The sequence below is a fragment of the Barbatula barbatula genome (genome assembly GCF_947034865.1).
Source record: "Barbatula barbatula genome assembly, chromosome: 20".
Classification (NCBI taxonomy): domain Eukaryota; kingdom Metazoa; phylum Chordata; class Actinopteri; order Cypriniformes; family Nemacheilidae; genus Barbatula; species Barbatula barbatula.
Genome location: NC_136783.1, coordinates 9,967,951 through 9,984,503, shown reverse-complemented (window position 1 = coordinate 9,984,503; position 16,553 = coordinate 9,967,951). Strand labels below are relative to the sequence as shown.

At 39.0% G+C, this 16,553-nt stretch overlaps 1 protein-coding gene across 4 annotated transcripts in view; it reads right to left on the bottom strand.

Moving 5' to 3' along the window:
- The window catches only part of slc4a10a (solute carrier family 4 member 10a), a 30,632-nt gene extending 15,207 nt beyond the window's left edge, over positions 1-15,425 (bottom strand). Inside the window, exons 1-2 of one of the 4 annotated variants that reach the window (XM_079483074.1) lie at positions 15,151-15,425; positions 12,775-12,801 (exon numbers count right to left, since the gene is read on the bottom strand). In XM_079483074.1, coding sequence (XP_079339200.1) covers positions 12,775-12,801; positions 15,151-15,198 — 75 coding nt within the window. In that variant the 5' untranslated portion in view covers positions 15,199-15,425. Of the gene's footprint in view, positions 1-10,144; positions 10,503-12,774; positions 12,802-15,150 lie in introns of those variants that run through there. The other 3 variants (XM_079483076.1, XM_079483075.1, XM_079483077.1) reach the window with 3 other exon arrangements.
- Between the last annotated feature and the right edge of the window lie 1,128 nt (positions 15,426-16,553).

The following is a 16,553-nucleotide window of genomic DNA, read 5'->3' as shown; positions in this document are numbered from 1 at the left end:
ATCCGCAAGTGACTTCCGGCGCAAGACTCTATGCGACACTGAGAACCGGATGAAGGAGTTTAATTTAGAATAAGGCAGAAGAATCAAACATTGATCCAAACTGCATGATTATTCATAATAATAATTTAATACAAATAATATAATTCAATAAAATAATGTTAACAATAACAACCCAGAGCTCTGGAAAGACCGAACGCGCTCATGCCTTCACCATGCCACTTATACTCCGCCATTGGGCCAGTGGGTGGTTCTTCTTCTCTCACATTTTTCACCACCTTACACTAATGCTACAGAAATCACATTATAGCATCTATTTCGTAAATAATTTATAACACAGGCAGATCAGTTTGCATGCATGCATGCACACACACACCCAACATCATACTTAAGAGGAATCCTTGGACTCTAATACTGTAGGTCTATTAAATATATCAGGACAAATCAATGTTGGTTTACAAGAAATTCATTTATTATTCTGTTCAGTACCACTACATATTAGTGTTTTTAACACCAGATTAAATTACTTCCCAATATAACATTGACTAAAGCCTATTGCATTTATTCTTATCAGACTCCTATCAAAATAATGCAATAATAGCATCACAGCCACAACAAACTGTCTACCAGCTTCATTTGTTATGGATCGACAGACTCATATCCCTTCTCACACCACCAACGGACGACATCCCAAATTAAGTAGCCTGGCTGAGCCTAACCTTAACAGACAGTTTCCATGGCAACTAATGTCAGCTGCCACTAGTTGTTCTCAGAACATAGATGACATTGTTTTAGTCATAGTTTCTTCTGCGAAGCCGGAGCCTCCCAAGCATGGTGTCAGAAAACAGAAAAGGTCCAGCATTTGTCAGCTTCTGAGACTCCACCCAACAAATGATGTCATGTTTGAGGTTGATGCTCTAATGGAGGGACGCAGTGATGTCACTTAAGGCAATTTAACTCTGGCTTTTTGTATATTTTGGGTCAAAATATTTCAGTGTATTTTCAGTTCATTTAGAAAGTGCTACTCACACAACATTCATAATATGTAGGGTTAATAATTCCTTGCACATGACGGGTTTACACATTTCTAGAGTAACATGGTAGAAAATAAGCAGTTCTTTGAAAGCGGCAAATGACCATCAGATGATTCACTTGTATCCGGACATAGTATGAATGACAGCATTAGGGATGGATGACATTAAGAGCCTATCAAAAGAGCGATGAGATCCATTAAGGTAGTGATGCACCGAAATGAAAATTCTTGGCCGAAGACAAATTTTTGGGTGAACTAAAATGTTTCTCGGACTTTACCTTTATGACTCACCATTTTTTCACTATTGCATAACTGAATGGTCAAAATGTGCTTTTTATATTTTGTCTTGCTTTTCAATATAATACAATTGAACTTAAAATAAAACTGAGCAAAACAAGTAGGCTAAATAAAAAAAAGCTTGAGCCTTCTCACTTCTTGAATAGCCTATATTAGGCCTTTAACTGACTGCTTAAAGAATGTAGTGTACTCTGTACCCCAACAACAAAACACTTCATTAAAAACTGTCATTCAACATTATAAGCTAAAAATATGAATAGTCGAAAACTGTTAGATTATTGAGGACTTCACTGCAAAATGATTTCAAGAAGAAAAAACATCCATGCAAGCAATTCTGACAGCCATTTCAGTTCATGTCTCTCCTCCAAACTCAAGCAACAACAAAAGCTGACTGTTCTCTTAGAAAGATATTTGTAAGAATGTCATTTTAAGTTCTGTGACATCATCCACAAACATAGTAGTAAATATTGTATATTTTGTTGTTCTGTTTAACACAAAGTGAGATATTTTGAAGAATCTAGGAACACAAATAGTTCTGGGACAGCTTTGACTACCATTACATTTTTCCTATTATGGCAGTCAATAATGTCACTGAATTGAAAATTGCTAACATTCTTCCAAATATCTTTCTCTAAATTCATACGAAAAAAGTAATGTATACAGGTATGAAATGACATAAGGGTGAGCAAATGATGACAGAATTTTCATTTTTGGGTGAACTATCACTTTAAAATGCTCCACACACTGCCGACATGTTTGCAGCATTAATAAAGCAATCGCATCGTCCTCTCCCTCCCGCTGTCTCTCTCTCTGTCTCTCCCTCCCGCTGTCTCTGTCTCTCTCTCTCTCTGTCTGTCTCTCACTCTCTCTCTCTCTCTCTCTCTCTCTCTCTCTGTCTCTCTCTCTCTCCCTCCCGCTGTCTCTGTCTCTCTCTCTCTCTGTCTGTCTCTCTCTCTCTCTCTCTCTCTCTCTCTCTCTCTCTCTCTCTCTCTCTCTCTCTGCGTTGGTTGCTGCTTGATCATATCACACATAATTGTTTCTGCTATTTTCAGCCGAATATGTTCAGTTGCCGAGTATTTGGTGCATCCCTACATAAAGGTTACACAAAGTTCTGCACGAGCACTCAACAAAGATGAGACGCAGCATTGTAAACAGGGAAGATGCAGAAAGCAGACCACACAGGGGGAGATTAACACAGTGTGCCGGAACATACACATGAGCATCCACGTGAGTCAGCCAAAAGGATCATGGGATAGGTCAGCATATGCTGGAGATTTGCTGGCTAGAATGATGCCTGAGATGCTAAATGATGGTCGATGAGGTGGAGATCATGATGAGTCATAAAGTTAAAGTCAGAGAAACATTTTAGTTCACCCAGAAATGTACATTTTGTCATCATTTACTGACCCTCATGTCATTTCAAACCTGTATGACTTTCTTCTGCAGAACATGTTAGTAACCAAACATCGGCGTACCCATTGACTTCTAATGTATAGACACAAGACCAATGCAAGTTAATGGGTGCCGTCGTTGTTTGGTTATCAACATTCTTCAGAATAGTTTCTTTTGTGTTTTGGGGAAGAAAGTAATTATGTTTTAAAATACAAGAGTAAATTATGACAGGATTTTCATTTTTGGGTGAACTATCACTTTAATACAGTGTTTATATGATGTTTTATTAATAAAAGTTCGGGAGGAACCTAAGCATATAAATCAGCCCGATGTTCCATCAGCAGCAATCACCTATCAGACGAGCACGCAATCTCTACTTAATTATCTAGGCTGGTTCACCATCAGCAATCACCGTATCTACCCTATCAGCTCCAGCAAGCTCTATCATAAATAGACAAATAATCTTACCTGTTGCATCTTGCCAGATAAGCATCCCTCCTCCACCCCAGCTCCTCTCATTTTCTCTAAGTCCCGCAGGACCCTCGGGGGGGGTTCTGAGCCCGGAGCACTTGCTCTGAGCAGGGTAGAGTGCTCCGGGTTCGGATAGATCCGGCGAGCTCGGAGCCCACTCCCTGTACAACACGCCAAATACGCATAACCTTCATTCCCATGCTTTACCATCTATCCCAACATGGAGCTGTTTATCGGCGAGGGCGAACTCGTGAAGTGGTACTGATGTGAGATCCAACCTCCTGCTTTAAAGTAGTTCACCTTCTTAATGAAAATTCTGTCATCATTTACACAGCCTCTTTATCATTTCAGACCTGTATGACTTTCTTACTTCTGCAGAGCACAAAAGAAGATATTTTGGAAAATGTTGGTAAAATGGGGGGCTGTTAACAACATTCTTCAAAATATCTTCTTTTGTGTTCTGCAGTAGATTGTTCGCCTATATATACTATGCATAATATACTGTAAACTCATCCTTAGTGCTTGTCATGCAACTGCAGTTTTTTCACAGATGCCAAGCAAAAGAAATATAAAACTCATAAAAATCTCATGAAAGAAGGCCATTTGCTATTCAGAGACAGCAGAGGTGTAGATCATCAGTAAATGACTGCAAACAATGGTCTGTTTCACATATAAACCCATTGTATTGGTAGCTATGAACTTGTATTGTTTATCAAGGGCTAATATAAAATATTTTGTGTTCCTCTGAATAAACATCAAAAATACAAGTTTATAACTATAAACATGTAAGCAAATGATAATACGATTATAACTGTTGTCAATAATCTCTTGAAAATCCCCACTAACACAAACTCAGAGCATCACCGCCACATGAGTCCTGTTCTTGAGCTTCGATGCGGTTGAGGTGGTGGCAGAGTGTCTCGCCTGCTCAAGAGCCATAAATGGCAATCCAGAAGAGAAATATATAGATTACCATGGCAACATAGCCCAGCAGACTCCTGGGAGGTCCCTCTTCCTGTGATGTCATCAAAACCAGCCCTAATCTCTCCATCTTGTTCTTGGAGGTGAGATGAAGGACACACACAGGACACAGGCTCTGGTAATTTATTAACACGACTAGGGACCCCGTCACATATACAGCAGAGAAAGGTTTTGTTAACACATACAGTATAGATACTGTTTGACCAAGATAACACCTGTGTAAACATATGACAACACACACACATGTCGGTGCTCACTAATGAAAGCTAACAGGGTCCCGCAGGCCGGATTCTTTTTTTATTAATAATCCGCTTCCTGTCTGCAACTGAGGTGTGACATTATATCAGAGAGCCCCCTCCATGTCACTCTGTCATCACTAATCTGTCACACTTCCTTTCTGCCTTATGTTTCTTCTCCTTGTTTGTATGTTATCTTGTGCCCATTTCCTCTGTCCTTTTCTCCTTTGCTGGCACTCAGCCACAGAAGCGTCACGTGACCGCGGCTACTCGGGTGGAATAATAATGGAGTAGATTTGCACATCTGGATTGAAATTTGCATGCAGGCGTACACATTCATAAGCGTGGGGGAGGAAATGGGATCACCCTTGTATGCATGTTTCACAGAGAGTGGAGCATCACCAATTCATGAAAAGTGAATCTTTATTTATGGTTCATTTATGCAAAACAAGGGCTATCATTTGGTCTATATTTAATTTAAATATTTGTTTAAATTAATTGTATGATAAACCGGTTTATTGATCAAATATTTTTGCGCAAAATTAGCAAATTAAGATAATCCCATGAAAGTGCAAGTGTATTATGGTAGATGAAATCATTTAACAAAGAAAACAGAATATAGCTTTTTATTATTTTTCCAATATCATTGAACATCAGCCTATCACTAACCTACAGCAATTCACCCAAAAAGACATGGTTTTGTATTCCATCTGGTTTAATTCGATTCAAATATTATATTAATTCCTGTTCAATAGACGGTTTCAAAGCAACAACATAAACAAATGTCACTGCGCATGAGCGAGTTCCCTTAACTTCCGGTACACATTTGCAAACAAGCAAAATAACCCGAGAAGAACCGTACTTGGCTAAACTTGCTTCTCCAATATTTTTAATTTAGACTGTGATACCAAGCTCAACTGCTAGATGTCAATGTCCATAACGGTTTCTTTAAATGCGATAAAGCTATCCGTTCAACAAATCATTTATTAAATAAAATTACCATACAACAAAATTCAATAAATTATTTATTTATTCATTATTATTATGCCATAAAATATGAATATAAATTATTATTAAAATAAACATATAAATAGTTATATTATTAGACACTAGCCAGACCGATAAACAAACAAAGACAGCAAGTACTGCAGTCCAGGCATGCACATCCAATGAAACGGTACATGCAGACTAAGGTCTTTGGACATTGTGTTGCATCTTGCTGTTTTCAGCTTTTGTTTTTTTCAGGATATCACTCCAACACTCAGCAGTAGTTTTGACCATTAAATATTCATAAACATCCATCTTGACCTCATTTTACACTTAAAAAACTGACTCTACTCCCTGTCTTCCACCACAACACAAATACAAAGCCTTGCCAAGGATTTAAAGGCATGAATTTTCCCTAACATTAAATTATTTACCGAACATGCGTCAATGTTTTGTTCATGATTCATTGTTGCATCTTATTAAAACTCATTTACAAAAATGAAACAACTTTGAAACCTTTGTTTTAGGTTGAAGTCATGAATCTTTTTAAAATTTTATAGCCCCGTCCCTCCCTCCACACAGTTCTCTTCCGCTGTTTAATGCTGACCTTAAACAATCCAATTTATTCCGCATTCCACCCTGCATTCTCTAAACATCCTGTTCACATCAGATTACTCCAGTAAAGTATGCAGCAAATGTTGTTTCGTGTTGATTTTAATTTTCTATTGTTCATTCACTCAAACTGTCTGGTGATAAAAGGCTTTGAGATATACGAAAGGCACACCCGTTAAGAATCACTTCAAGAGGATGAATCTCCAGACTCACTAATGGAACAAAAAGATTATTACATCAGAGTGACCTTTAGAAATTCTCACATTATGATGACAACAGGCAGAACTTTCCGGTAACCCTTTACCACCAAATGTCTTGAAGTGATAGTTAATGGGATACCCAAAAAAGAAATCCAGTCATTCACTCACAGCATCTTGTTACTTCAAACCTGTATGATAACAGAAATATCATTTTTGGGTGAACTGTCACTTTAAGACCTGTCTGAAAAGTTTTCTAGCAATATTTTTTTGTATAATTTAGAATTTTTCGTAATATCATTTTATGTTTTATGTCATAGGACAAATGTAATTTTACATGCATTTGTACCATGATGATTTTCTACCTTGTTGACAACTTTCCCCCTGGGCCGATAATCTGAATCCGAAACGTGATCTTCAGAGTGCACACTTTCTGTTTTCACAATTAAATGAATTGTATTATATAACATATTATTGTATTGGACACCAGTAGCCCTGCGCTCTACATATCAGCATCAGCCAATAAAAACCCATTTGAGTCTGGCTGCTAATGTGGAACAAACCCCACTAGAATTTAAGGCAAGTTGATGTGAACGTTTCCAAAGGATCCTGCTCTAAAACCTGAGACAGACAAGAATTATTCAGAACCTGAAGACCAACAGTAGCGGTCAAAGACCATCTCGGGCGCTTTATCATCTTCACCATCATCACTCATATCTCTCACTGTCCTCTGACCTCGCCGTGCCCCATTTAAACACAACAAAGATGCTCACTGTTCAAAGAAGAGGAACGATGGAAGGAGACGGAAAAGATGAAGACAGGACACTGAGCCGCGGGCGCTGAGATGTATACCACACACACTTGCCTACACTCATTCACAAGAACATACAAATCCTCTTCGCTCCTCCATTCAAACAACACGGAACTACACAAATCAACGTAAATAGGAGACAAATGTTGTTGTGAGGACATTAAGCTTACATATATTTGATTCCAGAGGATTTATAAGCTCATTGTCTTCGGACAGGCTGAATATTTTACAGGACATTCCAGTACATTCAGCACTCTCCACAAAATGCATGGACATGTATATGGCATTACATTCCTGAATGCTAATGAATCTTGTTAGACATTAAGACTGAATAGTAGTAAAGTTCCTGCATTGAAAAGAGCTTTTGTCCTATCTGTTATGCTCCGATAAGACAGTCGCAACCATGTCTGCTCAACATCAATCCTTCAGTTCTGTTCACATTCTCAAACACTTCTGTTTGAATCTTAGGAGACTTCAGTCAACCGCTTCCACTATAGAGGTGGTGAAGAGGAAATAATTTAAAGTGCGATATTACCTCACTATACTGTATACGGCAAAGCCTAAATATTGCAGATTGACCAAATAAACAAAAGAAGAATCTGAGAATATGCATTTTTACAAAGTATAATGCAGTATAATGATTAATTTTTCATTATTTACTTCAATTGACCTTGGGGTGGGCAGACTGACCAAAAATCTGTTTCACAGAATGAGTTGTTTTACTTCACGGTAATGAATATATATTACACTGTAACAATCTCCCATTATTATTCTTTATCTTAAACCTACTTTTTTAGATTGATTTGATTTATTTATTTATAACAGTTCATTTAAATTCTCACCATAGTTATAATGTAGGCAAGTTATAAAAAAGCACTAAAGATATCAAATTTTAGATCTGATAATCAGATTTATTATTTATTTATATTTATCTCCCAAATTGGGAGGTAGCATCACGTCAAAAGCGCTCACGCTGTGAGCATCACCACGCGCTTCAAGGCAAGTTTCTCCACGACTTGCCTAAACTTTATTAAAACTATTAACAGTTGACAAAGCGATCTGACTTCTTAAATACCTGAGAATGAGCTTTAATATGGTTAAAAAAGGCCAAACGACGATTCCAAATGCTTCTGTATGTAACAAATCCTTCTTTTCCGCTCCATTCTGAGCGAGTGAGTCGGTGAGAAACTAAGATCTTTAGAGATTTCTGTTGGATCAGTTGACGCTCTGGGCTATGTTATCACAGCATCTTAATGCAAAGTGTCATCCCCAAATTACAGCAAACTGTGCGGGGATTTGTACAACACTGTGATGTCAACACTGTGATGGCAAATCTCCAGAAGGGTTTACGAGAGATGATGAAGATCAGGCACTCTCGGACTAACAGCTGCGACTCTCACTCCAAGAGGCAGACAGGGTAGCTTTTGAGAAGGGATAAGCTGAACGACACTGAGAAACAACACAAATACACAAGAGTAGTACTAAAGCAAACACCCACACAGATAAACACTGTCTACTTACTATCTGTCTACACAGATAAACAGGGTTTACGTCATGGGTTGTTTCTTTCCTCCTGGATCAGACCCTGCCACTGAGAAGGAGCTAAAGTGTTCCTCCAAAAAGGTTCGCCCGACCTAAAATTCTGTCCGGTTCCTGAACGTGACCTCCGGCAAGTCGTCCCGGACTCAATGGACTAAAAACCTTAATTTTGACAGATTCGAGTCTTCAGTCAATACACCTCTAACATTTGAGTTAATCTGGGACTAGTCTTGAGCCCTGTCCAGGAAACTGCCCCTTAATGTTTTCAATTCAAAATAACAAATGTTATTAAATTGTTTTTGTTTTACATTTTATGGGGAATTTTTTTTTGCATTTTGTTCAAAATATTGTGACTTTGAATCATGAACCTAGTATCATGTATCATATTGAATCATGAGCTCAGTGTATCTTTACAAAAGGGATACCAAATCACAGTTTTTTGTTCAAATTACTGACACAAAATTCTGAAAATATTTTGATGTAAACAGGCTTTTTTGTACTTCAAAACCCCATATTTTCCTATTAAGCTTCCACGTGAGACAAAGCCCTTTGCAGGTTTCTAGGACGCGTTACCTTGTGACCCAGTTCTGCCAATGCCTTGAATTTCATTAAATAATAAACTGCAACTGCTACAAACATCATTTCTCAACATAGCATGGTATCATAGCCCCAGAGCCCTTAACAAATCTACCCCACACAACCACAGACACCAGCCATCGGTCACGTTACACAGAAACACAGTTCATGTCCGAGAGATTTGCCTGCATGTGAGTGTGTGTGCATTGCAAAACCGCGTGATCGTGCAGCATCGGATATGAGCGGTGAGAGGGATTATTGGGGTGGTGGAAGAGGCTGGGGGGAGAATGGGATGTGAGCCGTTCTATTGGTTGACAGCATTACAGCAGGACTGATCCCTACAGATGGCTGTGGTTACCATGGAAATGGAAGGATCAGCATCAGCATCCTTTCATAGCGCCGACAGCACAGCGCACAACCGTGACAGTCACACAAACATGCGCAAGCACAAAGCCAATTCTTTTCCAGCATGCATCTGAAAATATGGCTGCTTTCACAGGTTCATGTGTTTGTATTCTTCCTCTGAGCCTGTTTTGCTTTTTTTTCTATTCATATATTAATGCCCTCTATCCCACACACATTTGTACAAGCACATCTGCTCCTTCTAATGCTCATTCAGATGTTCAACACCTTGAACACCTCCTCCCACAACCGGATATGATCCGCTTTCCTAACCGAAAACAAAGCCAAAGATGAAAAGACATGAGGACAGAGAGATGTGAAGCCGAGTACGTGGGAAGGAGGAGATGTACCAAAATAGCTCCACGAAGACACAAACAGGAAGGGTGAGAGAGAGAACGGCAAGAGAAGATGAAGGTGCACCTTAAACAAACAACACCTCAAACGTGCTGTATCTTAAACAGTATCGCTCGCAACCGCCACCAAGCATAGCATGTCTTGTGTCATTATATAACAAAAATGCAATTCTCGTGTAAGACAGTCTGCACATAAACACAGCATCCTCTTCAAGGACACGGTGGAGCTCAAGGGCTAATGCTGCATCTGTGTATCTTACCTGACAGTTAAAGGCAGGGTTCTCAGAGGGTCTGTGCTGCATGCTGTAAGCGGCACGTCACAGCGATCGTCCCTTATCCCGAGGATAGGCAGTAGGCTTAGCTGCTGTGCCAGAGCGCAGTTGAGATTCTTCTAGCCGTGATAACCCCTCTGACACAGCTGTAACCCTGTCGCCAGGGCTGCGTCGTCCAACTGTTGAGAACAAGACGCCGAGCCTGCGTTTTTGACAGGCGTCCGTCCACCAATCGGGAGGGAGATTAGGGTGCCGACATCACTGGCACCGGACTGGTAACTAAGCTCTGTGTGTGTGTGCTCTGTGATTCATGCTCTGTGTGTGTGCGTTTTGGGTGCGCAGCTCTGAGCTCCCTCCGCTGTGTGTTCTAGCTTAAACCTTCAGATGTATCAATGTCTTCAAAGCACAGTCTAATGCATGCTGGGAAATGTAGTGTAGCCGTTTATGGGAAAAAGCAAAAGACCGTTGTTAAAGGGGTGGTGCAACGGTGTGTCATGCATTCTGACTTCTTTACAGTGCTGAACGACCGTGTTGTATTCTCACATTTAACATGGTCAACCTGTCAAAAAACGAGTTGGATGTATGACGTAGTATTTCTGTGCTCGATACACTCCCCCAGTGTTCGTACAGGTTTCGCAAAGTTTTTTTCGAACATGACAAATCGTTACGTAACAACTTTTCTTAGTCCTTTATTGGACAATTCTCCCGGAAAAGCATGCGGCACGCCCACGCATCAACCATGGAGAGCGCAAGAAGGAGTATACTTTCACTTGTGTGCAGGAGAGAGAGAGAGAGAGAGAGAGCGCTATGTTCATGAAGTACAGCTGTGTAGTTTGTTCACTGCATTTGGGTAATGTACGGAAGCCGTAAAGTGCCAAACAAAACAACAAATCGCAAAACGCAACACCAAATCTGAAAACACATTAACAAACCATAAAGCACAACAACAATTCCGGAAACACAACGACAAATCCGGAAACAAAATAACAAATCAGAAAACACAACGACAAGTCACAACGACAAGTCAGAATATGTGAAAACACACACCTGACTGTTCATCTTGATTGACAGGGGTTCCGTCCAATCAGCAGTAACTACCCCGGTCACACAAAAGACCTACCTTTTCCGGTTTGACCGACTTGTCGTTGAGTTTTCTGATTTGTCGTTGTCTTTTCTGATTTGTTATTTTGTTTCCGGATTTGTCGTTGTGTTTTCTGACTTGTCGTTGTGTTTTCTGATTTGTTATTTTGTTTCCGGATTTGTCGTTGTGTTTTCTGACTTGTCGTTGTGTTTTCTGATTTGTTATTTTGTTTCCGGATTTGTCGTTGTGTTTTCTGACTTGTCGTTGTGTTTTCTGACTTGTCGTTGTGTTTTCTGATTTGTTATTTTGTTTCCGGATTTGTCGTTGTGTTTCCGGAATTGTTGTTGTGCTTTATGGTTTGTTAATGTGTTTTCAGATTTGGTGTTGCGTTTTGCGATTTGTTGTTTTGTTTGGCACTTTACGGCTTCCGTAGTAATGAATGTTATATAAACGGTGGATATAACGCTGGATTTGGAGATCCTTTGAAATTAACAGATGGAGTAGCGGCCCCGCGCTAAAAGATTCTGGACATGAACCCTAAGTTGGCAATGTGTGTGCACGTGCTAAACTAAACATTCCTATGATGCCTGAAATATCATTGTTAAAATGTGTCAATATTATTCCATGCATTTTTTTTGCATAAGTTTTCGCAAACAATGTAAATCACAAAATGATATGTGAACTGTTTTTTTATTTTAGTCTGCAAACTTTGGTCTTGGTTTTAAATATGTATTTCTTATGTAAAAAGGTGTTGCTTTGTTTGCATGGATGTTGTATCGTTTGCACAGTGAATTTAGTCAATTTAAACAATTTAATACAAATCTTGAATATTAAAAATATATAAAAACTGATATACACTCTTAAAAATAAAGGTGCTTAAAAGGTTCTTCACAGCGATACCATGGGAGAACCATTTTTGGTTTCACAAAGAACTAAATTCATATACATATAACATGTTACATATATAAAAAATTTTTTTAATTTTGTTTGTTTGAGACCTATATTACAACATACTGTATTTGTCTCATATGACATATTATGTTATATTTCCATATATCAAGATACTTTTTGTAACAGGCTGAGCTTCCCTGCAGATCTTATAGCTTTATCTCCTCCAAAGCAGCATGTTTCCCCCGGTCACGCCGTCTGCTCATACTGGCCTCTGTCCAGCCTGCTTTCTGACCAATACAACAAGCTCTCTCTCTCTCTCTTTCTTACGTTCTATCTTTATACTCATGTCTGCTAAAGACTATACATAGATCGGGGCCAAAAACATCTCAGCATCCCTCCGTAAAACTCCTTAAATGTTCCCGAACACATGGACAGATATTTGAACTGACAGCAACTGACCACCAATCAAAGAGCCTCTCATGGAAATGTTTCTGCTTACAATGAGTCACCATGAATCGTATCATTTGGATGGGTTTAAACACTAGTCTCTCACTTGTGCGCACAAGACGGCAATCAAAAAGAAATCCAATGAGTGCATTAAAACATCCACACTGAGAAAAGCAGGAAATAAAGAACAGGCACTTACCCCTTGATCACTAACAGGACTTTGAACCTGCAGAGGAGAAGAAAGGCAATACAATTACTCCAATTTTAATACGTATTTACACACATCTCATATCTAAAACAGCTCAAGAGTCTGTTAAATACAATGTTTGTTCTAAATGAAGCCCTATATATTATATACACGTTTACTGAAAAGAAGGTGAGATGTGTTTAATGGGAAAAGGATCTTGAAATTTAACAGTAGAGTTCAAGCCATGAATTATGAGGTGCTACATGTTACTGGATAGTGGATAGACAGGTTAAGGAAACAAGTGTAAATTTAAAGCTAACAGACATGGAATTAATGTCAGAAAACTTGCCACAAAGGTAACCCATCACTATTATAGTAAATCGGATAATAATGAGGGACAAAGATTTACTCAATTTTAACCTGTCACACTATCAGTTAAACAGACAGTGAATTAGGATGGTCAGAAACAGTCCTCTGGGACACACATCACTTGCAAAGTTCAGCTCGGTACAGCCCAGAGTTTGAACCTGCACAATATAAACAAGTCAACCTGCTGCCAGATGGTTCAACCTCTGCAAATGGCATTGTATTCAATCTGTCCCCCAACACACCAATAGTAAACAAAACGCAATTCAGGTGATTTCTAAGTTTATAACCAATTTATAAACCCTCTATTACGATGTTATTAAATGTGTCACAAAAGTGAAAAATAAATTGTTTAAATTATTTAAAATGTCCAAAAACAATATGGTGACGACAACAACATAGATTAGAAATGGTTGAATAAATGTAATTTCCTTTCATAATGAGGTTCCTTAACAGCTACAATAATATTTCCGTAATGATGTCATGACGAACAGTGATACAATAAGTGACCGTAACTCACTATGGGTGATGATGTCATATTGAGATTTGTCATAATAAATTGTGTAATAATAAGTTAAGAGTGATGATATCATAATAAGTGATGTAAAAATGAGAAATGTCCAAATGGGTGGTGCTGTCAGAATGGGTGATGATGTCATATTTAGGACTGTTTTGTCCTCCCTTTTACAACTCCAAATTCAGACAGAGAACCGCTTAAAATCCAGGTGATTTATTTAACAGATACTGTAGAAGTACAATTATGTACATTACTGTACTACGGTCTTATAGTCTTATTTCTAAATAGAGAATAATAAAAATACATTGGCCTAAATAGAATGCTTGATAAAAATGTAGAAATTGTAAGAAATGATGCAACATTATGAACATTCTTCTGGTACATGCATCACTATCTGCCTTTCGTCTTGAACAATGTTACTTTATCTGGATTTCAAATGTATCAGTACCGTAAGATAAAACTTGAAAGATTACGCAACTGGTCACAGTGTCTTACAAAACTCTTCTACTGTAAATGCGTCTTACTGCAGTGCATATGCAAGTTTGGAAATGTCTGGAATATTTGAACACTGCACATAAGAGATTACACCGCAACAGAATTCAAAACATGCCCGGTTGCCCGTATAACTGTGAATATTCCAAGAAGCTGTGTGAGAGAGCGTATTGCTCTCGACTGCAGGGATGGCAAAACGAATAGGATGCCGGCCAACTCAACTTCAAACTGTCACTAAGGAAAATGGACCATGGCTCTGTGAGCTCACATTAAGATGGCTTCTGCTCTTTTTGTTTAAATCCAGTCAACTGTTTTACTTTGCACAGGGTCAGGAAGCAATTACAGTAGAATGCATTTGGCTTTGAACAGAGCGGTAACCACTGAAGAATATTCAATATCTATTCACTATTCATTTTTTAAAGATGGGTCGCAAAATCTTTACATGGAATCCGTGACTGTGGTGAACTGGTGATTCCTTCCTAAAATGGGTGATGATGGAAAAAGGGAAATCCAGATCAGACATGTGGCACTGGCCAGCAATCGCAAGACCAGATCAAATACTTTACTACAGAATAATGTATTAACTCTAATTAAAAGCCATGAACCTTCAACAGTCGTGAAGATGTAATGCTTGAGAAATGTGACGCATGCATGCACCCCGCTCACTTTTGCTCTGAGAACACGCACTGCTCTGCACCTCAAACCGTGCGCCATTAAACACTAGAAAACGTGCGCAATTAAATGCACAACCGGTCTGAACCTCCGTCCCCATACAAATGCCGTATCCGCGTAACACGAGCCCATTTCACACTAAAGGAGAGTAAGTATTAACGGTGCGATGAATAATTCAAGCACGATGTCTTCCAATGATGGCTGTAATGGGCTCCACCAGCGCACAACCCAATGCAGCCTCCAAAACCACAAAAAAAACCTTTTGCGCAACACATTATACAGCATCATGCCATTTTTCTCCCATTCACGGATAACACATCAGAAATGAAACGGGCTCTTACCGCAGGAAGCAGAGGCTCCATCTGCGCTCCTTCATCCTTCTCATCCATCTCTGATATTCTCCTCTCTCTCTCTCTGCCTATAATGAACCCCTCTGTTCTTCTCGGTGTTGTTATAAACGTGGAAATAATATGTCATGTATGGTTATGTGGTAGCGAGGCAATTACAGCGTGAACCGTTGGATTTTTTCGCTAATGGAGAACGAGCGCTGTTTCTTCGCTCGTTTTTACGCGTCCGTCCTCGCGCTTACGTTACTTGCCTCCTTCAGCATGTCATTGGCGATCGCGTGACGCGGCTCTGACCGGCAACACGTGGGTTAACGGAAACCACCGGGAGGCTTGTGATGGATGAATGGATGTACAGTAACACACGGACACCTGTGGCTTCGTTTACGAAAATATCCGAGTGAATTGAATAGGAAAGAAAAGTATTGCTAACCAACATAAATATATTTCACATATATATGCTACCCAAAAGTGCGCCATTCATTTTAAAGACATAATTGTTTTAAATATAAGTTATTATTTAAAGACTTACTTGGTTAATAGATTTAATGCTCAAGTGTAGATACAAGTGACTTCACACATTCATTAAAAATAAGCAGCTTTGTTAAATATAAATATTTTAGAGATATATTTATAGGAAATGTATGGGAATGTAATTATAGGAAGCTGGCATCATTGTTTTTTTAATATTTTGACATGACATTCGGACAATTTCCAACTTAATTTCAACAAAGTACTTTACCTGGTCGCTTTAGAATACTGTGTGATAACCTTTGTTTAAAAACAAATGAGTAAAACAATAATAGCATGTCACCTTACACTTCATTAAGACATTGGTGCCATCTTGTGGATTTGATTAGAAAGACATCTTAAGCGTTTTGTTGTGAAATCACCATCTTCTTATTTTCTCAATGTTTGTGTATTGTTTTTTAACACATGCAGGATACAGTTTGATGATCTGGTCATGTGTGCTTTGTGGAGGGGGGGATTTCAGGTTCAACAGCTGGTCAAAGGCGGAATAAATATTTTCGGGTTGTGAAATTCAGGCTTTAATTATTCGAGTTCGCAGTTTCAGGTCGTAAAATATCAGGACACCAATTACGACTTGAAACGGTAATTTGGCTATTATAACGTTTGTTGCTAGAAAGGATACAGCTATAGCCGGAAGTGGTGCAAAGTCTCGCCATGAATTTACAGCAAACTGCATTAGCTAACGCCTACACCTACCCCAAGCCTAAACCTAAACCTAACTTTACAATAAGAATAAAAAATGGTAATCAACTTTTAAATGATGCTGTGTTGAACTGCGCATGCCCAGTGGAGGTAGGTGCACCCCTTCTAGTCTACACCGGCTATAACCGAGTGTAACACGCGGGAATGCAAGGAAGCGCAATCGGCCG